At 41.8% G+C, this 22937-nt stretch overlaps 1 protein-coding gene across 3 annotated transcripts in view; it reads right to left on the bottom strand.

The window, feature by feature from the left end:
* Positions 1 to 22937, bottom strand: part of LOC307035800 (pre-B-cell leukemia transcription factor 1) — a 75823-nt gene that overhangs the window by 19365 nt on the left and 33521 nt on the right. For all 3 annotated transcript variants that reach the window (XM_079675501.1, XM_079675503.1, XM_079675502.1), the window contains exon 3: positions 1101 to 1348. In XM_079675501.1, the coding sequence (XP_079531627.1) occupies positions 1101 to 1348 (248 nt within the window). The remainder of the gene's footprint in view (positions 1 to 1100; positions 1349 to 22937) is intronic.

Genomic DNA, 22937 nt, shown 5'->3' with positions numbered 1-22937 from the left:
GCACAAATGGTTGACATTAAACATTAAAAAGACCAGGCAGTTCAGAGAGAATGAAAGGAAGGCAGGCAGGCAGCTTTGCATGACATTCTTCTGGACGTGTTTCATTGTGGTGATAGTGAGGGTAGTCAATCGTTTTGTTGACAAGACAGTAGCGATGGCCATCTTGGTGACGTGTGTTGTTATGCGAGACCAGAGATGTAGTTCATTGAACGTTTCGCACAAACAAATGTGTTACTTCACAGTTTTACGACACATTTTTTTTCATTTGACAAAATTATCTTTTAAATTGACAAACATCATATTTGTAATTCGTGGCACAATTCTAACGGGATCGAAAGATAACCTTTCTCTCTCCATTGACTTCAATACATAATTTTTTCGAAATAAGGTCCCATGGAGGTCCACCGGAAGGGGAGGGACTTCGCCACTCTATAGACGCTGGAGGCGGGCAGCGTCAGGTAAAAAAAAGTGATTTAGCCTTCCCAAACCTGAGCCTCACACGCCGCCTATGTTGCTGATTATTTTTCTTCAGCATGATTATTTCAGCTGTATTTAATCAGCTTTTACTCCAAAGAGAGAATCTAAATCCATAAAAACCAAGAACCCTAACGTGATGCAGTGAATACAATGTGATAAAGGGGATGTTTAGACATTTTATTGTCTAAATGTTTTAAGCAGAGAATCTTCAAGTAAAAACTGTAGACATCACCATAAATATTACCCAGTTAAAATGTACAAGTTTAGTTTGAATATGCAAATGAGGCATTCTCTAATGCAATTTTTTATGAGTTTGGGAGAAATCGAGGGGTACAAATTCATAAAAGTTAAACTAATTAATTAAACTAAATGTGTATTTTGGAGTAAATTGCTGAGTAAAGTCTCAAATGTGAAACAAACGGAAAAATGACCCTGTTCTCTTTATCTCTGCCCTTTAAAAGATGATTAAAACAGTCATGAGCCCTGAGCCCATCACACACTGCTCTATGAGATGAAGTGTGTGTGTGTGTGTGTGTGTGTGTGTGTGTGTGTGTGTGTGTGTGTGTGTGTGTGTGTGTGTGTGTGTGTGTGTGTGTGTGTGTGTGTGTTTGTGTGTGCCTCACCTGTTCGTACTTCTCCAGCTCGGTGTGGTAGATCTGTCTGATCTGGGTGAGCTTGGTTCTGTAGTCGGAGTGCTCGGTTGAGTTGTCGGGCCCCGACCCCCCTCCTGAGGCCGCCGCCGCCGCAGCCGCCGCCGCCGAGCCCCCCCCTTTTTCCGGCCCGGCCACGCCCTCCGCCAGCAGCATGTTGTCGAGGCGCATGAGCTGGGGGTCCGGGGGCTCCTCCTCCTGGGCGCCGCGGATACTCAGCACTGCAACGACAGGAGAAGGTCAGAGGTCAGCCATGAAAGGTTCCACCTACAGCGGAGAGATGCTCCGTAACAAGCTGTCAGATCCAGCAGCTCAGAGTGATGCAGTAAGGTGGAGCGAAGAAAGACACACAGGCAGAGTGTAGTGTGTGTACAGGAAGGATGTGGCTAAATACTGGAGCAACACTTCCTTCCTTTGTTTCCATCACGCCATTTTGACACCTTAAACAGACAGCTCTAAGCCGTTATCTTTCAATAGGCCTCTATTAGCTTTACATCTTCTGATGATGTGTTGATGCTGTGCTACTCACGTTTGATCAAAATATAATAAAAAACGTTCCACATACATTTAACAAAGAAAATAGGTGTTTACAATAGTCAAAACCACAAGAGGAGGACGGAGTGGCGCAGTGGGCTGTGCGTTGATCATCAGATCAAGAGTGGCGTTGGGGAACACCAGTTCGAAACCCGCCCCAGCCGCCACTGCGTCAGGCCGTTGTGTCCTCATGCAAGACACTTCACCCGAATTTGCTTCTGTGGGTACTTTCCACAGTACATGACCGTTACATGTATGATATGTGTGTGTAATGTGTACTTGTAAAGCACTTTGAGCATCTGGAAAAGCGCTATAATAAATGTAAGGAATTATTAAGAGGAAACACTCAAATAAAAATAATAAACAACTTAGATTATCTTTCTTCCTTTTTCTTAGTGTAGGTTAAGGTTAATTTAAAAACGGTTAAAAACGGTGTCTCAACAGCGTTTTCAACATAGGTTGCCTATCTCTGTGTCTCTTGAAGGGCTGGCGTCATGGGAATTGTAGTCTTTTATACTTCCTGGACTACAGCGGTCCCGATTAGGTGACAATATTTGGCCCTTTATACATAACGAAAGAATGGCCTTAACACTGAGAAACTAAAACTGATCCATTGCAAAATGACAATATTCTGATAATACAGGGAACTAGAGAGTAATTTACCTCCAGAAATACAGTAGGGCTTTAACTATTTTGTTTAATTAAATGTATTAAGTGACCTGATGTGACCCTTTGAAACTAAATGCTCCTTATCCTTGCAGCTCAGAGCAAATGTGGATGTTCTCCAACAATAGCCTGGATGAGTACCACTGCCTTCCACTAGAGGTCTCCCTTGCCATTCTTTAAAAGACTTGAGTTCAACCTTCCATTTTCTGAGGTGCAAACACTCCCAGGCTCTGACTCTTCCTCCTCCATCTCAGAACCATCCATTTCGATATAAAGCACCTTCTCCTGTGTGGAGCGTGCTGCTGCGACATCCAAATTAATCCCAGAGTGGACGCTGAAAGTGGATCGACTGCGGCCCGCATTATCGTTACCTCCGCCGACATAAGCTTTGGATCTGAGACTTGACGCCCGACGTGTGTCGATAGCCATTTAAAACGCTACCATTTGTCATCCGCCTCATTGTCATTGAATGAGAAGGGACAGGCAGGAGCACTTCATTAATTCAGAGACAATGGGAGTGCTTGGTGCATTAACCCCAGACTGCTTTCCCGGGTTGTAGGCCTGGGCAGGGGGTCACTGGGATGAGAATGAGGCCGGCTGTACTAGCAATCGCAAGAGGAGGGGGCTCCCTCAGTCACCCCCACCCTGTTTTTTTTTAAGTGGACTGGAAATGCAAATATGGCAACTGTTGGCGAGTGGAGGAGGTCAGAGGTTCAGGCCACAGGCTCAGCGGGGGGTAGATTGAGTGTGGGAGGTGGAGGAGAGTTGATAAGGGAGGGGGTCTTTGGGGATGGCAGGACTGTACAAACATCCTGTCTCATTACCCAGACTCCTTCATCACTCTGTAATGTATGGACAGGGTTGGGAGGATTACTTAAAAAAGGTAATCCGTTACAATAATAAAAAAAATCAGTAAACTAATCTGTCAAGAATAAAACGTATGTCACCTGATTACTTTTCGTTACTTTTGCATTACCTCAATATCAAATGCAAGAGAAAATAAATAAAAACAAGAGAAAAATAACAATAAGATGATTTTTACTTAAGTGTGTGTAACAATGTAACCTTAGAAAAGACGAAACCAAGATATTTCATATCAAACATGTAGTAACAGTAATAGTTCACAAATGCTGTTTAAATTTAATCCAGTAATAGAAAGTATATACTGTATTTTTGTTTAATACATCAGGTGTCCACCTACTGCATTAAAAACAGAAATGTATTTAAAATAAAGAACTACACATGAACCAAAAATTAAGTTAATTTAGTATATGTATACCTATAATATATCCATCTTTATTTCAAAATGAATTGTAACCCTGTAATCCTGCAAGTAATCTCAATTTTTTTTAAGGAAACGGTAGTCTGATTACTTATTTTTGTATCCTGATTACGTAATCTGTTTACATGTAATCTGTTACTCTCCAAACCTGTGTATGGACGAGGCTTGGGGGGGGGACCTCGGATGGCTTCACACCCGCCACTTCACCACGATGCAGCCGCGCTCTGACCCGATCAGACCTGCTTCATCAGAAACTCTACACCCGCCTGTCTGCTTCAGTTAGCGTACATCACCGAGGCCCCGCTGCTCCCCGGCTCCCGGACACTCAGCACGGAGAGGGGGCTTTTCTCTATGGTTACCACCTCATAAATACCAGACTAAAGTGGGTGTTAAAATGAGAGCACACCGCAATATCCCATGGAGGATAAAAATGAGCTGCACTTTCTGGAAGTCATTTTCAGAAGGAAAACAGCTGATAGCAGTAAAGGGGAAGAAAGAAAACTGGCAATTTCCACCAAAGCGCACAATAGAAGCTGCATTAAGTTTCCAGGTGATGGAACGAGATTAAAAAGATTCACAAAAGCTGCAACCTGAATACAAAGGTACACAGATAAAATGGCACAAAGTAGAACCAGCACACAAATGTGAAGGAGGAAGCTCAAGTCAGATGTTTTTACCGAAAAAACCCAAGGCTAGATTTCTTCCCCGACTCATAAAACGTCTAGACTGTCAAATGAAAATGGAACACAAAAATTCCCTGTGTCCAGAAGAGAGAAAAATAAAAGGTTTCGATTCACGTCTGCCAAGTTCCAACTTAACATTCATGAAGTGTTTATTTTACTTGGCTGGAAGCAATCAGTCTACATCAGTCTTATAACAGCGGCTGCAGCAAAAGAAGGTCATTTCTTAGGAGATCTCTCAGAAGGCAAAGAGAAAAGAAAACAAGTAGACTGACATTTTTCTTTTTGAAAGATGGAATAAAAAAAGGTAATGGAAAACAAACGACTGCATTCAACAGTGCTGCGTATCTAAGCGGGGGATTGTGCTCAAAATAAATAGGTAAACTGGCAATTAAACCAAACTCTGGCGTGATCCCCGGGCCTTGCTTGTTGACACATGTACACCGTCGCTAATCAGCCGCATATCACTTCCTCTCCTCGCTCACATGCAGCCCAGATCCCTGCTCCACTCTGGCTGCTGATCCAGCTGTCTTAGAGAGCATCTGTCAGGAGGGACCCAGGAAGGAACAATGCATTACGCCATGTTGGCTGTGTACTGTCATCCCTCATTGACAGCACATTGTCACACTTACATAGTGTCCTCTGAGCTCAGAACAAGCTAAGTAGCTGCTGCCTATAATATCAGCTCTTCCTGCCGCCTCCTATCACACCATCTGATGGGGAGTGGGGTTAATGTGGCTCATGTGTAAAATGATGCATCATTTTTAATTTAAGGGACTAATCAGTTTGATCCCAAGACCGACATAACGGTAACAATGTCTCGTGTTTTGGTGTTTCCGTACAATCCTGTGGTGATGGAAGGAAATTATGATTTATTTATTCCACCATGAAACGCAAGCACATAATTAAAACCATGGAGGGATTATCTCAAACAAATGCAATTAATAAAGAAAAGAAAGGGATAATGTGCTTCCATAAAATTGGCTTTGCTGTGGGTCATAATTACACGACTCAGCGAGGGCCACTTTATTGGCTAATGGCAGCCTAATTGATTCATCCTAATGTTTTTAGAGCCTAGGGTCTGCTGGGCACTCCCTGCCCAATAGTGCCGGTGAACTTACTTAGCCACCCGCAGACAGACATTGAAGGTTCTCCCAGGGATAAACAATTACAATCTGTGTGTCTGTGTGATCTGCCCCCCCACCCCACCCCACCTCCCACTCAGTGAACTGAACACACATTTTCTGTATGTCTCTAATGGATTCCATTTCCCTCTTGGAGGCGTTTCAAAGATGGCTTGTTGTCAGACGATGCCTTATTTCTCCCTCCTGTTGTTGACAAGCAATTCTCCCAAGGAGGCATGCACTGGGCTTTATTGCTGCACTTTATTCTATGCTTTAATAGGAATACAAAGATGGGACTCTTATATTGGATGTGGTTGCTGATCAATTTGCTAATAACATACAGAATGCATGTGGTGTAGTGTTGGGAGAAAACCTCTAAATGGGTTTACAGTTAAAATGCATCTCTGCAAGGATGTGTTCTGTACTTTCAAAATGGACAAAGATCTATTTTACATAGTGCCCTTCTTTTATAATTTCATTTTTCATCCTTAAGTTAGTCAATTCACAATCCAAATAAGTTTTGGTGTTGTTAAAGCGATTTCACTTTAAATATCTAGATTGGCCAATAAGCTAATGTAATGCTAGCTGGCTCAAAAACAGAAGCACTGTTACATTTATAAGACACAGAGTTACTCTCCATCTCTATTTGAGGTTAAGTTGTCCTCTGATATATCAAAAATATTATATACAAAAAACAGTTAACTGTGAAAAGCAAAGTATCTAACCTTATAAAAAATTAAATAAGGACAAAGGTAACTATAATGTAGATTAGACCTGAAGTAAACATAGGTGTCTTTTTATAACGGATAAACAGCACACTACATTATGCCAGTAGAGAATTGGGCAAGAATGGGTGTTCACTGGTTGGTAGTTTTACTGCTCTGTGTTTTACACATGGCAAGAAAAATGTAATCAAATGAGAAAATAAGAAAAGGAAACTGGTATGGCAGCACATAACATTAATTCCACCACACAACATGGCCTTTTAAAAATTGAATCAACTTAAAAAGAGGGGCAATCAGCTTTTGGAGAGGTGGATGTTAAGTTGTCTGGTTGTCTATCTGCGTATATTCATTTCATTTTCGAGTGAAGAGGCTCTTCGAGGATAAGCTTGGTATATCATGCTCGGATATGATTTACGTCCCTATTTTTTGGAGAGCAGCTTGCCTAGACCCCCTTTTTCTCCCCCTTCGTTGCTTGTTTTCAGCAAGCACATGTGTAACATGCTCTGTTCTGCATATATTAGCCATCCGAGAAGATTGGCTTGGCCTGGTAAGAAGATGGGTCTGGGTATTAAAATATGAATTGAACTACAAGCAACAGATATACATCATTTCACAGCAGTTTGGGGTGAGTATTAATTAAACAGACCAGAGAATAAACTATGTCTTCTCTCTGAAAGGGAATGAACCATTGCAAACTAAAAGTGGGTTAGCAGGCTGGGGCTAGCATCACAACTAGCCTTGCAGAGTAATGTTATCACTAGGGAAGGAACCAGGTCCATTAGAGATTGGCACATCGCCTCGCCAAACATGACAGAAGTTCATAAATGTTAGAAATATTCAAATTGACAGCAAGATCCAGGTCTGAAAATAGGCTTTTCAGTCAGTGACAATATTTGGGATTGTATCAAAAGCTTGTCAGGGGATTAAGTTTCTTCCAGGACACTGCTCGCATCTTCAAAATGATCCCGTTTTTTTCATAGCGTAACAATATCAGACTCAAAGAGTTCCAGCACACCATGCTCTGCAGTCCAGATATCTTATCCTATCAGATTAACGGAGGCAAATGGCAGGCTGTCAAAAACCATTACCATATGTAATCCCCTTCTAGATTTCCAAGGCATGACGACAGGGACTGTTGGCATGGCAGCCTGTCGTGGTGATCGGGTGATTGGGGGGGAAGGCCTGATGGTTAATGAATTATGTTGGGCTGTTCTGTCAAAGTCAGCGAGATGGACGGTCAAACATGGAGTCCTCTGACAGAGACTGGGGGTGTTTCTCAGGCCCCCCGTTCTGCACCCACACGCTGACATGGGATCCATGTTACATCACAGGTAGCAGCAGCACAGGAGAGCTGGCCAAAAGTGACATGCAATGCAATCAGGTGACAGCATATCCAGGCACATCAACAACAACCGGCTTGACATTTCTAAGAGCTCTTAGAGTAGAAAGGCGAAGGGCACAAGACTTTAAAGTGACAACCTGTTATGTTTTCATGTCAGGTTTTCTGTTCTGTTGCCTAGTAATCAGCCAATAGAAGGCTAATTCCAACTTTTTATGTGTCAGGTTGGTATTTCCAAAGTAAAAAAAGAAACAAGTGCACAGGAAGGGATTCTTCCTGTGTTTGTAAGACCACCACTGCTAAAAAAAACAAAACAGGATAGTATCCAACAAGGCTGTCATATTACATTTGTATTTTAATATACTATCAAACATGTGGAAAGATTTAACAATCAATATGTACGCTCTGTTCGACCTCTTAGCAGTTTACAAGCTAGGCTATTCTGCTAACGCACAATGGTGAACACTAGCAGGCCTTGCTAGTCATATAATTACAACACCAAAAAGATAATGAGAGGAAAGATTAAGGATTCCAAAATAGATGTAAAATAGTGGCTAATGGTAAAGCTGTTTTAAAGCAACTGCTAATAGTAACGTTAGCTTGTCACTCACAGTGAGGCAGAATGGATCTAAGGTAAGGCTACAACATTGTTCAGAAAATGGGTTGATTACGCGTGGGATGGAATTTGGTTTAACTTGATTTTTTTCCAAAATGTAATGCCCTTTTACCTACAGTACAAGACTTAATACCGAAGGGAAAGAAAATGGCATTAAATATACAATAGTATTTTTCACTAATAGTCATTTATATTAATGACATCAGACATTTGCAAAGTATCTTTACTTTAGAGAAATAACAATCAAGTATTCAAAAAATATACCAGTGCAAAAGCCATTCTGTAATTAACTTTCTTTATATAAGACTCATAATATCATAATTCCATGTTTATTCTCTTGTGCCCATAAGCTATGGCACTGCTCAATTTTAAGGGAATTTGCAAGGGACAAGGATCTTTCTTCATTTATATTGTGCAAAAAATGTTTTTTTAGAATATGCACAAATAAAATGGTAAAATATGCAGTGCTGACACCAGTGCATTACCTAGCTGTTACAAATATGTTATCCTCATATTTGAATAAGTATTGCTTTAACAACATCCTTTGTAAGTAAAAAAACAGCATAAGATATTTAAATCATAGTAATATTTTAGAGTCATCAAATAAAATCAGCATACGGTTGAATACAAGTGTATGATCTCAAATGTTTACAATCAGCTTGTATCATACTGTTGGCCAAACAGAGTCGTGATGTAATCTTGCCTGGAATAATCAGTCCATCCTTCCAAACAGTCCAGTGTGTCTGTTGAAAGCCAAATTATTTTGCATAATTAACCCTTCCTGGTCAGGCTGCGGTCGGCCTGTCTGCTTGAATTTACAGTGACAGGCCTGGCCCTATTTGTTTGCATTGGTGCTTCAGTGCGCACACTTCATTGTGGCTTCAGCAGTTAATAAATCACAGTAGAAGCCCCCTCTCTCCACGCCAGCCTGTGCCACGGTGGTCCTGTCACAAGGCAGGCACTAGCGCCGAAGCGACAGCTACATGCTAATTCAACATCGGAATAATTCATTATACAGTCGCAAGTGTAGTGGAATGGAAAGAGAACCAACATACACCAGGAGGAAGACGACAGGCATCAAACTGTTAAATCCTGCTCCTCTTAAGTCTCCTCTGTTTGCCTTTGTACAGGCTCCAGCCTTTAAACTCCTGCCAGCAATATAACATTATCAGACATGACTTATTATTCACAAAAAGAGCTTTGGGATATGTAAAGAATGAAATGATTGTATTGCATTTACTTTCACAGTCATTCATTTGAAGGGAATAAGGTTAACAGACAATATCAAAGAGGTTAATGGGCAATGAAGACAATTAAGAAGCAACGGAGCTCCTTAACAGTGTTGTCAAAAAGACATCTTTTTAAATGAAATATGGTAATCTATACAGCCACTTCCTGTAAGTCGTGCAAAACCAATGTAAAATGACATATCAAAAGGTAGACAGGGAGCGATTGCACAAAAGGGGAAATTAACAAAAAGATAAAGAGTCAATTAAAGCAATAAGGCCTCGTGCTCTTCAGAGGGTGAAAAGCAATGGGAGTGGAGCTGACAGCCTTCACATTAAAGAAGCGCTGCCTCCTCATCCTCTCTGTGGCCCCTCCGCTTTGTAGCCACCAGTTCAAGAGAAGCAGAGGCTTTGTTAGGAAACACTTAGTCACACACACACTGTCTGCAGATTCCATTGATTAAGGTCATTGGAATGAGGTCCACCAACGCTTTCGGGTCACTAAACCACATAATGGCAAAGTGAACATTGCACTTCTTATTAATGTTTACATAAAAAGCTTTTTTGTTTTTTATAATATACTTCTATCTGACACTTTTTCTTAAAAAAAAAATGGTATGCTTGACCAAAGGTTACTTGTAAAGGTCTTGTGCATGTAAATGGTCTGCAAAGTCTAAAATGTGTTCCCTCCAGAGTCAGTTTCTCTCACAGTCACTCCCCCCCCCCTGCCTGAAGCGTCTCCATTGGACTCCTTTGTTTACTTCCAGAACATAGTGACATCACTAAGTAACACTTACGCTTCTATTGGCTAGCGCTCAAGCACATCGTACCTGATAGGCTAAGGGGCGGGACATCTCTAAGCGTTAACCAATCACAACAGAGCCGGCCAGCTAACCAACCAGAGCAGACTGGGCAGAGAGTGAAAACAGGAGAGGACTCTTCAAAGTAGAGACACTACATACTGATATACACCTGAACATCAGCAGGAGAGGACTCTTTAAAGTAGAGACACCACATACTGATATACACCAGAACATCAGCAGGAGAGTACTCTTTAAAGTAGAGATACTACATACTGATATACACCTGAATATTAGGGCCTCTTTAATACTGTGACACCACCAGCCTCAGGCTTTCACCTCTGCCTTGTCTTGTTCATGTCTACCGACATTAGTAATCCACGTGTTCAAATTGTGACTTTTGGGAATGTAATTTAAAGAAGACTTTGTAGGTTATACTGACCAAATTTGCAATTAAGACAACGCCTAATGAGAAAATCCAAAATAATTTCAAAATCAAGTTCGATTTATGGTATTCCCAGTTTCTTAGAGCTTTTATTTCCTGCGTGTTACAAGAGCTCTAGTTTATTTCATTCTTTGTATTCAAATGTGTTCCGTTTTTGCGAAACGCAATGTAACACTGTTCGGAAGGTTTCTATATAAGTAAAGTTGTGTTTGTATTATTATTTTTCTTTTGCATATTCTGCCGAGGGCCCATAATGCAGTAGAACCAGCTCCCCTCTCAGTGAAGCCCAGTTGTGTTCATTTCACTTCCCATCCCACAAAAAGGATGGGTAGCAGTTAGAGAGCATCCACACCAGTGTCCCGTGTGTCCCACATGAGCCAGTGAGCGTCCGGCAGCATGTAGCAGACAGGGGCCCGTGGCCCCGGGCGCTGTGTGGCTGGGCCTGTCATGTCATTAACAGTCGCCTTGATCCGCTCCACCTTATTAAAGCCATTTCTTCAGGAGAGCAGACGAGCATGTCACAGTGTGAAGCCAGGCCAAGGAGGGAAGGTGACCACACTGTTGCCACCCTCAGCTAGTGCAGAGAGGGGAGGGAGGGTTAAAGCACTTTGTTGTCAGCCTCATCCCGGACGCCCTGATGTCCCTGTGATTCCCTTGTCAGCCTGTGTTAATGGAACTCACAGTGGTTATGCTCCTTCACATTCTTATCTCCTGCAGCAGGGCAGAGCACGGCCCAGTGGTGTGTGTGTGTGTGTGTGTGTGTGTGTGTGTGTGTGTGTGTGTGTGTGTGTGTGTGTGTGTGTGTGTGTGTGTGTGTGTGTGTGTGTGTGTGTGTGTAGCCTCGGCTGACCAGGAGACAACTGCTGAGTCGAATATTGACAACGTCTCTCCTGTCAGCAAGAAATATGTTCATGTTGGCTCTTGTTTAGGAATGCTGAAACTCAAAGCCATGTTTTCAGGATACTGCCCTGTGCTCTTTCACTGATGCAGAATTATAAGAGGCTAACTTTATTGGAGTGGTGTGCTCATGAGCTCAAGAGCTTCAGATCAACTGTCCACAATGGCGAGCCTGGATGCTTATGGCTGCGTCCCATTCTGACTACGTTCACTTGTGTGGTATTTTTCACCGGAGCACAGCCTTCCCACTGCCAACCAGTTTATGTAAAAGTGATTAACAGTAATTAATCCTTAATCACCATGATTAGCCAAGTCGCAGTAAATTAAGCCACATCTGGAGCAGCTGAGGGCTCCGGAGTGGCAGCAGGCATGCTGAGTGAGAGCGCCGCTGACGGAGGTGCACCTGAAGCCTCTGAAGCAAACAGCACAGATCTCAACTGCTCTGTGTCAGACAGAGCCTCTAAAGAGCAGAGACCCTTGGTTCTGTCACAAATGACCAAAAACTGGAAATAAGCCATGACCTGACGAAGCAACATTTACTTCATGGCCACCAAATATCTCCTGTAGATGTCCCTACATGTCTTAATAAGATTACCTGTTTGAATAAGGGCTACAAAAAGCAATAGACGTGTAATGGCAGTTAAGGAAGTTACTGATTAGTTGCATTAAATTGCCATTTATTTATTTGCTTCAATCCCTGCATTCATCAGAAATGTTTGTATAATTGTTGTGAAATTGTTCTGTAAGTGTGTGTTTTTTTGCAACTACTAATGCTGTGTTAAGCTGTTCAGTTAGACCTGCTGGCCAATATGGAGTGAAGCATTTCTGGATTTTGAGAATTAAGCCGATATTTTGAAAGATTTATTTATAAATCTGATGTCATGAATATTCACTTTATTACAAAAAAATAAGTAACAACGTAATGGAGAGACTGTTTCTAGATCTCCTTGAACATATCTTTAGTATTTCTGTGCAGACATTTCTAGTCACTTATTGGACTAGCACTGTATATATATATATATATTAGGGCCGGGACTTTAACGCGTTAATTAAGATGAATGAATTACACAAACATTAACGCGTTAAAAAAATTAACGCATTTTAATCGCACTTATTTTTGCCCTGCGGAACGTTTCTCACCGGATGAGTTTCAGGCGTACCGATTATACTGGAGCACCAACTGACGTTCATGACTTCAGACAACAACAAACCACAGTGAACAATAGTCAAACATGAACGAAGAAGCTGATGAGACTGCCTTGGTTGGCCCCGTGGATGGGACATTTTGTTTTAAAAAACGGACGGATGGAAGCTTCGATAAGAGCACGGTTGTATGCAAATTATGCATAAAGGAATTCGCATATCACCGCAGCACATCAAGCCTCAAGTATCACCTCAATGCAAAACATATAGCAGCTAGCGTGGACGTTAGCCCGACTCCGAGTACAAGGACCCATGGGGGGGGGGGGATCGCCGGAGCTGTTAGATTAACATTAACATGCTTATTGTAGTTGTAAGTGCACTGCCTTGCGGCCTGTAGTACCGTCCTTGATGGAGCATATGTGTGGACTGGACCTGCATTTTACAGGAAAGGAGTGAGCAGAGAGTAGAGTAGTTGTCGATTCTTGTTCTGTTTTCTGTGAATATCTGCCTCACCCTCTCAGACTTTTGAGTTGCGCGCGCTACTAAAGAGACGTGTTACCATGGAAACCAAACAATGGTGTAGCTGTATTAAAGTTCGAGTGGAAACAGTCGTGTGTAAATCTGATTTTGTCAGAAATCGGGAGAAATATGACCCCGGGAGGAAACCGGGAGAGGGCAATGAAATCGGGAGTCTCCCGCGAAAATCGGGAGGGTTGACAAGTATGACCCACACCCAACCCACACTCAACCAGATGACTGGTTTCAGGGCCAGGATAACTAAGTCCACGTCTGAAAAAATAACCAGCTCACTGGATTGCACTCGACTGTAGACCACTTGGAGTGGTAGAAGATAAGGGGCTGCAAAAGGTACTACAGATTGCATCGTCTGACACAACATATGAGCTGCCATGCAGAAAGACAGTGACAAAAAGAATCCAGCAGCTTTATGACAATGAAAAGGAAGATAAAGAGAATTTATTGGAGAAAGCCGAATGTGTTGCCCTGACTGGGGATCATTGGACCTCGGTAAGCAATTCAAATTACCTCTGTGTGACGGCACACTTTATTGACATCTTCTCACTGTTCTCAGGTCAAATATTTATATGTGATAAAAAATGCGATTTATTTCGATTAATTAATTACAAAACCTCTAATTAATTAGATTAATTTTTTTAATCGAGTCCCGGCCCTAATATATATATATGTATATATCTTTGAAGCTAATACTACTGGGCAATATATCCTCCTCCAACCATCACTCTGCCTCAAAACAGATGCTCTGGTGTTATTAGATATCCAAATGTGAACCCAAATATGAGAAGATTTGGCATCCTGCAACCGAAGAATATTAGTGCACTACAATAAGAGTGACATGTTTATATGACGATAAGCACGCTGGATTCCATCCTGATATCTTTTATACTGAAGCCAACTAAACGTCAGCGTGACCTTGTTTGACTGAAAGGTGTTTATTAGAAACTAATATTAATATGCTGATGTAACTAATCTGAAAACATATTTGACTTATATTAAAACATATTCAGTTTTCCGTGGCTGATGCCAAATGTAGTCATTTTGAATCGAGTTTGTATGAATACAAATACATTTATTGAAAAGTGACTGTTAAGTAGATCATTTGTTGTTATTATTTAACATACTAAGCACATTTCGAGTCCTGATTTAGAAGGACGTTTTTTATTCCATATTTATGTGTTTAAGTGATGTAAAAAAAATGCTGATGTATATTCATTTCAAAATAGAAAATTATCGAATTTAATAAAAAGAATTAAGAATATTGCCCTTGGATTACAATTAAGGCAGCAACTAACCATTATATGTATTATTGATTCATCTGCAGATTCTTTTATTTTAATCTTCTAATTGTTCAATCTACAAAATGTCTGAAAATACTAAAAGTGTCCATCCAAGTTTCTTTTTCTTAAAGGTGGTGTCTTAAAATGTTTTGTCAGAGAGACATTTAAATATGTTTTCTCAGAAATCAGAAAATAGCAGGAAATCTCCATATTTGGGGGCTAAAAACAGATTTTAATCCCCAAACATCACAATTGATGACTAAGATATTAGTCATTGGGGCCCTACTGACAATATATTACAAATAGGATAAAATGAGTTCTATGATTTCATTCTAGAGTCTTTACATTTTCATGTATTCATTCAAAGGAAATCTAAAACAGCCTTCCAAGAAACCATGAAACTGACCTTCAATATCTACAGTAAACAGACACCAGAGCAGATTCCCCACATCCACAAGGACACACACACACACACACACACACACACACACACACACACACACACACACACACACACACACACACACACACACACACACACACACACACACACACACACACACACACACACACACACACACACACACACACACACACACACAGCCCCAGTGCCCTGTGTATACCCAGGCTGTATTGTTGAGTGTGTGTGTGTGTGTGTGTGTGTGTGTGTGTGTGTGTGTGTGTGTGTGTGTGTGTGTGTGTGTGTGTGTGTGTGTGTGTGTGTGTGTGTGTGTGTGTGTGTGTGTGTGTGTGTGTGTGTGTGTGTGTGTGTGTGTGTGTGTGTGTGTGTGTGTGTGTGTGTGTGTGTGTGTGTGTGTGTGTGGCTTCTTCCTGCCAGATAAATTATGCAGGAGGACCGCTCGTGTGCCGGGGAGCTGCTTCCATCACATCGGGGGGGCTGTTTCTCTTCGCCCAATGTTTCTCTTGTGCCCCCCCGGAGTGTTTTCTCCCTGCGCCTCAGTCTCTCCCTGTTACCCAGCTCCAGATTAATTACACACTTTAATGAGCTGAATTATTAATGGGGCTCTTACTTGGCAGTTTAAGGAAATGCAGAAGAGAAGACGGCGTCGAGCGTCGGGAAATGGGAGCGCTCATTAAAACATCACACAACGCCTTTGGGAGCGGTGTTATTTAGCCGGAGAAATAATAGGATTTGGTGTTTTATATTATAGGAAGAAGAGAGTGGATCCACAGATAGAGGCTCAACATTATGTCATTATGGGCTGAAGGAAAATGAAAGGCCATCTAATGCAGCCGCCAGAAAAGCTTTCCTTTCTGATTGTTCAGCACAGATGGGAGCAGCATTAACTGAAATGAGGTGGACTAAAGTAGCAGTGGAGTGAGTGAAAAGAAGAAAGGCCATTTCTGGATATGTCTCACTCCATTCCCTCACAGGGCGCTTCTTATCTAACTGTAACACTGATACTGCGGCGAAGGTGTTCATCAAAATCAGGACTATGGGATATTGTCATTATGAAAGCTGCAGGAAAATGAGATTATTCACGTAATATCACACTTGCTGATAAGAGGAAATCACACGTCGAAGAGACAGGAAATGAAAGCAGGAAACAAGTTCCAGAGTTATTCCTGAGAGTCTAAATTCATATGTAAGATTCAGATTCAGAATGTCTTATTGTCCATTCATTATTGTAGATATAATGGAAATGTCTCTTTGGCACTGGCAAATAAGATAAAATAACACCAACATACACAAAACGAGCAAAATAGCATCATGCGACTAGGTGGCAGTCTTAATAAAAGTGTGTTTGCTCTTCCACTGGCTCTGGTCCATTTACATGTTTACATGCGTGTGTGTGATGTACTTAATAAGGGTTACTGTGAAACACTGAGGAGTTTTGTTGAAGCCCACATACAGTGACAGGGTGGTAAAAGAGTGATTGTACTCTAAATGCACTTGAATCTTATCTCTAGTTTTTTTGACAAAGCGTCTTTCTCATATTTCCGGTGATTGTGTTTATCAGACGCTGGGATGGCTGCATGTCTTTCAGGCTGGCTGGGGGATCCACGGTGGGCTCCCAGGGGGGTTCTGTCTGTTTTTGTGTGCACGCTGCTGCCACTGCTTACTGTTGCTGGTGTTTGGGAGGAAACAATAACAGGCTCATTGCACAGTCAGATTACATTACAGCCCGACGCTCTGCACGGCTATAAGACTCTGAATGGATTTTGGATTTATTGCCATATTTGGGGAAGACACTCCAGGAGAAGTGATGACACAGCTGACAAACAAGATTGAAATCTGACTGATGATTCGGCCCTAAGCCTCAGTGATACAGCACATTAACACAAGCGGCTGATTAGTGATCACCGTCAGATGACCTGGAATGGCCCGAGTGGCACGGTGTCTTTGTGCGGCCCCAGACACAAAGCCCCGGGGACACGGATAAACCCCCCCCCTGAAGTTAAGATAAAATCTCACTAGTTCCGGCTAGGAAAAAGGAAATGGCCAAGCAGCTCATTACGTGGGTCCTATTTGGGTCAGAGAGCAGATGCAAATGTAGGTCACAAGGAACCCCTGTTGTCAATCAAGAAGGCGAGAACAAAGGGTGGAGTAAGTAAAGAGAGAGTGTGAGAGATCTCCTCACCCCGAGGAGGGAGGAGGGGATCGAATCATACGCAGAGGGGAACGTTGCTAAGCTTCAATGAGGAAACTTAATTAGACTCATGCTTGTGAGGTTAATTTGAGCTAAGTGACGCGAGCGAAAAAGCATTACAAAAAAATGTCTGTAGGATCCAACATCAAGCTCTGTTTTCGCTCTGGTGTCACAGCACCATATATCACCGGCGCACCAATAAAGCCGCTTCCCATCTCGCCCATCCGGCGTGTTCTGTGATGAGGTCGTTCTGACCTACAGCATCCGAAGGGAGTACACTGTACAGTCACCTTGAAGCAACATGCGCTGTCACATCTCCATGCTCAAATCCTTTTTTTTAGATTACTTGCGGTCTTGTTTTCATCTTTTTGCACTTTTGCCAAATTCCAGCTCCTCTCTGAGAATCTCCTCCGACTCTGCAGCACTTCATTTCAACTCACACTGAGCTCAGATGCAGCGGTAACTGCCTGGAGGTTGACACTTGTCTGAATAATGTTATGCTAATGCTCTAGTCTACCTGTATTTACCCCTAAGTGCGGCAAGCAATCTGTTGATTGCGAGAAAGCAATTTTCCCGAAAGAGGAGGGAGAGCGGGCGGTGAGAAAAGACTGAATGAGAGGGTAACAAGAGATCTTCTTTAAGCTGCGGCAAAAGCAATTTACAGAGGACGGCAATTTTCTCCGGCTGTGAAAGGAGTGCTCTCTCTAATTGTGCCTACGCAGAGCCATCAAGACGGGGATACAGAAAATAGCAGAGAAGGCTCGCACGCATCCAGGAGCAGCTCAAAGGAAAACAGCTCTGAGAACCTTCCTTTCCTTTAGTCAAGGATGGTTTCATGACAAAAATACTAAGATGCCCATTCATTGCTAAAAACGTACATTGTGTTTTCAGGCTCAGGCTAATTACCTTTATATGTATCAGACGTAAAGAGGAATATGAGAGGAGGCCTGCCTTCATTCCTCAGGCGACTCCACATGCTTTAATGATGAATGAGGACATTGTCCTTTTAATTTGTTAGTTGGTCCTTGTGTTGCCTTGAGAAGGCAGATGTAGAAATTAATTGCTCCTTCTGACAAGGAGCTGTGTGTGTGTGTGTGTGTGTGTGTGTGTGTGTGTGTGTGTGTGTGTGTGTGTGTGTGTGTGTGTGTGTGTGTGTGTGTGTGTGTGTGTGTGTGTGTGTGTGTGTGTGTGTGTGTGTGTGTGTGTGTGTGTGTGAGAGATGGGGTGACAAGGCTTCTAAAAATAAAGCAGCAGTAGCAGCAGTGTGTGTGGTGCCAGATTGGGCTCTGTGCTGTGCTCGTCTCGCTCTGGCTCGACTTCTATCTGCCCGTGTGATAAAGCTGCTAACAGGCCTTTATCGGGTAGCAAGGGGAAATATGCTCCTGCCAGATTAGGCCCCAGACTCTGCCAAGGTTATAAACAGCCTGTTATCTGTGTCCCAAACAGAGTAATCCACGCTCTATCAGCACCCAAACATATGGGCCACACAGTGCAGATAGCCTCTGATGGACACTTGGTTTTAATTGCAATGAGAGCCAGCGGAGCATCTCCGGGAGAGAAAAGGGACATAAAAAAGATCTGTTATTGTGGACATGTCCCAGCCAACGTTCACAAAGAGCGACCTCGACCTCTCCCAGCGCCGCACCTGCTGCTTCCTGTGAGCCAGCAGGTCTGTTGTACGTTTCTTATTCAAGCTCCGCTGGATATTTGTTTCCCACTCAAATGAATATTTTCCCTTTTCATCCAATGTCATTTGGTGTCTTTGTGCCCAGCATGCTTAATTAGATATTGGCAGCAGTAAGTGTGCATTAATTTGATTAGGCTCTGATGGGCTATTTTCAGTGTTTCAAACACACAACGCAGCCATTCAAACGGGCGATGCTTCACAACACATCAGCTCTCAGACGCACTCTGTCTCCCTGATCGATAACAAAGTGAAAGTTCCCCAGACGTTCCCCTTTGTAAACAAGAGCCACTCAGACGCTCTGTGAGAGTCTGAGTGAAGTGAGGAAAGCAGACGGAGATGATGAACTGAGTCTTTCAGGAACTGTGTGTGTTGAAAAGACTGATGTTAATATGAACATATATTCATATCTCAGAGTTACAGCCAAGGAATACCTCATCTCAGTCTTTGTTTTAGTGGCCGTTGACTTGTTCGCTTGCAGTCACTTTTTGGCCCCTTGACCCTGACATTGACATTTTATCCTCTTATAAAGTTAGTGCATCATTAACATCCATTCAGAGCCATGTTTCTTTCCAACTGACCAATATTCACTCTACTTTTGGATCTGATTTGGTCTCCACCAGCTACGACATATTAGTTGGTACATTCTCCGGAAAAGGAGTTGAAGAGAGCGGTGAAACTGAACCGAATCAGTAAAGTTGTGCGCCATAAAACCAAAACCATGTGCTGAAAGGCTCTAAACGCTCTGTATGACTAAAGGAAACGGCAGGTTCCTGTGGTATTACCATGTTAGGAAAGCCCTTGCCTGTTGACCCTGAAACGTATAGGAAGGCTCACACATGGTCCTCGGAACAACCATTTACATTTTGGAGCAGATCCCAATCACAGGGTGGACACAGACAATTGTTTTTTCCACCTTTGTTCAATTTGAACAAAGAGGGTATTTGGCTTCTGCCTGTGCTCTCTGACCGCCCTCCTATTTCCCTGCAGTTCCTCCCTTAATGTGACTCCCTCCACTGTTTATGTACTCATTTGATCCAGTATTAAAATAAACATATTGATTAGTGCGGCTTTAATTGAAGACGCTTAGACCAAACAGGAAGTAAGGGTGCCTTTAGTGAAATGTATGGGCAAGGATGTTAAGTATTCTCTTAAAGACATTCATTTAACTTATTTCTACTATACTTAAATGATATTAATGGGTTTTCTTTACGACTTTTATATTATTTCCATATTCCCGTACTAGCATTGTACTCACAGCGTCAGAAACGGTGATGACGGAATGTGGTACAATTTGTAAAAATGTCAGCCAGACAATTAGGTGAGAATTAATCTCAATTTTAGCTAACCCCTAACCCTAACCCTAACTCATTTGTAAAATAAATCGACATACAGTTCTAAATTCAACCTGATGTTGGTGCTATAAGCACAAAGGTAACATTTTGGGTGTTTACTCCCAGTTTGAGCCGAAAGTTATGTGTTTTTTATCATCTGTGTAAACTGCTGGCTTGTTTATAGAGTGGCGAATTCCCGCCCATCTACTTCCGGTCCATGGGACCTTATTTCGGAAAAATAATGTATTGAAGTCAATGGAGAGAGAAAACGTATCTTTCGATCCCATTTGAATTGTGCCAGGAATTACACATATGATGTTTGTCAATCTTAAAAAATAATAATAATTTCCAAAAGTCACAGTTTGTCGTAAAACTGTTGAAATATAAGACTATGAAAAATACGCAACTAGAAAGACTACAAATCCCAGAGTTGCATAAGTGATGTCATAATTGTTTTCCTCCACTAAGGGATAGCAGAGATCAGCGCCATATAGATAGCATCTATCTATATGGCGCTGGCTATGATAAGATAACTTTAACAAGATGCCTGTGTGCTTAGTACCAGGTTGTTATCATACCAGCAATGGGTCTTGCTCGTTCTTTCGCTTCCCATCTGATGAAAGGACCAGAAGTGGCTGGATCAAGTTAGCTACCTAGCTAGTAGCTAGCACGTTAGTTAGCATTACAGCCTTGTCATTTTTATTAGCCCTCATATGAAGTAACATCAAGTAACCCAAAATGTTAAACAGTAAGAGTAGTAGTCATATTTTGTGAACCCTTTGAAGAGTACTGTCACACCGGTGTGATCATTCTATAATACACAATTTAAGCCCGGGGGAGAAATGCTAACACTAGCATCGGCGATCGCCAATCTTTTCTACTTCATGCTATCTGCACAAATGGTTGACATTAAACATTAAAAAGCCCAGGCAGTTCAGAGAGAATCAAAGGAAGGCAGGCAGGCAGCTTTGCATGACATTCTTCTGGAGGTGTTTCATTGTGGTGATAGTGAGGGTATTCAATCGTTTTGTTGACAAGACAGTAGTGACGGCCATCTTGGTGACGTGTGTTGTTGTAGGAGACCAGAGATGTAGTTCATTGAACGTTTCACACAATAAAATGTGTTCTTTCACAGTTTTACGACAATTTTTTTTTTTTGACTTGCAAAATAATCTTTTAAATTGACAAACATCATATTTGTAATTTGTGGCACAATTCAAACGGGATCGAAAGATAATTTTTCTCTCTCCATTGACTTCAATACATAATTCTTTCGAAATAAGGTCCCATGGAGGTCCACCGGAAGGGGAGGGACTTCGCCACTCTATAGCATCGCCTGACTGCTGGTATTTTTGGCCCGATCTGACTTTGTGGCATGACTATGATGTGTCGCCAGAACTTGCCAATATATAATGAAATCCTTGTTTGATAATTTTTTAAGCTAAATTTCCCAACATTCCTTTGAATAAGCTTATGAGGATTCACAGTCTTTTCTTAGTTTTCATAGTAAACTAAAGATCTTTTTGGTTTCTCACAGTTGGTTGGACAAAGGGGACATTTTTAGATGACACTTTGGGCTTTACAAAATGCGATGGGCATATATATACTGTATACAACTATTTTATTAAGAAAGTAGCAGTAGCAGCCCACGCCTTATAAAAACCAATAGAAATGGACAAACCATAAAACCATGGACCAAGTAGTCATGAACCCAAATGAACTTACAACTGAAAATATCACTAAATTCTTATTATTAGCACATTTCTTCTTGCATTCCATCAGAATGAGACTATACGTTCCCCTCTTCCTCCTGAGGCATGAAGCGTATTGAGCAGCAGCTCCTGCATTAATGAGGATTGAGGTAAATCAGGGAGAGATTTAGACCCTCCACCACTCTCTATCTCCTCATATAAGCAGCAGGCTGCTCTCTCTGTCGGCAGAGCTGTGATCTGAATACCTCTGCCTTCATAAAAGATTCAGGACATATTGACTTCCTACTTTTGTTTCCCCGCAGAGCCAACCTCCCCGGCTTCTTTTAAATTCTGCTCTCGTGGCTGAGGATGCGCACCTGCCTCAGGAAGAGAACGTCTCAGGCTTAACGCAGCACTTTTATAGCCTTTCGTGAACCGCATCTAGAACATCATCCTCTGGACAGGAGGTGGACACCTCATATTAGCGCATTGCCAAGAGATTAAACAAAATGAAATCCTGTACACTGAGAAAACCTGAACTGTCGACTTTAATGAAATGTATTGTCAACTGATTTCAAATCACGTATTAGGTTAGTTGAAAGCAATACAATTATTAGATTCAACTTAATATTATTGATTTCAACTAACCTAATACAGTTATGTGACATTTGTTGACATAATACATTTAATTAAAATCAACCTTCCAGTTTTTTTAAATAATAAACATAAAAAAGGGTGTTTTGATCCACTATATTGTTAAATCACTCATCTGTTACTGACTTACAGGGTCAGCTGGGGATTACTGGCATTATAAAATGCCACCTCACATCTGTTATGCTAAATATTGAAATATCATGCTCCTTTTTACTCTGGCATCTGTTACCTGCTCTTTACTGCACATCATTACCGCGACATTAAAACCACACAGGCTGAGCTCATCTGTCTGGCAGTACAATATTTCAAACACAGCCTACACAAAAGGCCACAAAGTCTCATAAATTCCTCATTTTATATACTGCCCCCAGATTTCTAAGCCCTGTTCAATAAAGTTTTAAATGTCATGAAGGACCTATAATAGAGATAGTATAAACCGGAGCCAAGGAAACCATACAGCGCTCCGTCCCCTATCTTTTTATCCGATAACATTTTATATCTTTTAGTCAACTATACAAAAGGGTTTGGAAACTGTCAACAAGGA

This window comes from Notothenia rossii (genome assembly GCF_949606895.1).
Source record: "Notothenia rossii genome assembly, chromosome: 1".
NCBI classification, from domain to species: domain Eukaryota; kingdom Metazoa; phylum Chordata; class Actinopteri; order Perciformes; family Nototheniidae; genus Notothenia; species Notothenia rossii.
Note: the sequence above shows the minus strand (reverse complement) of the source record. Positions and strands in the feature narration are given on the sequence as shown.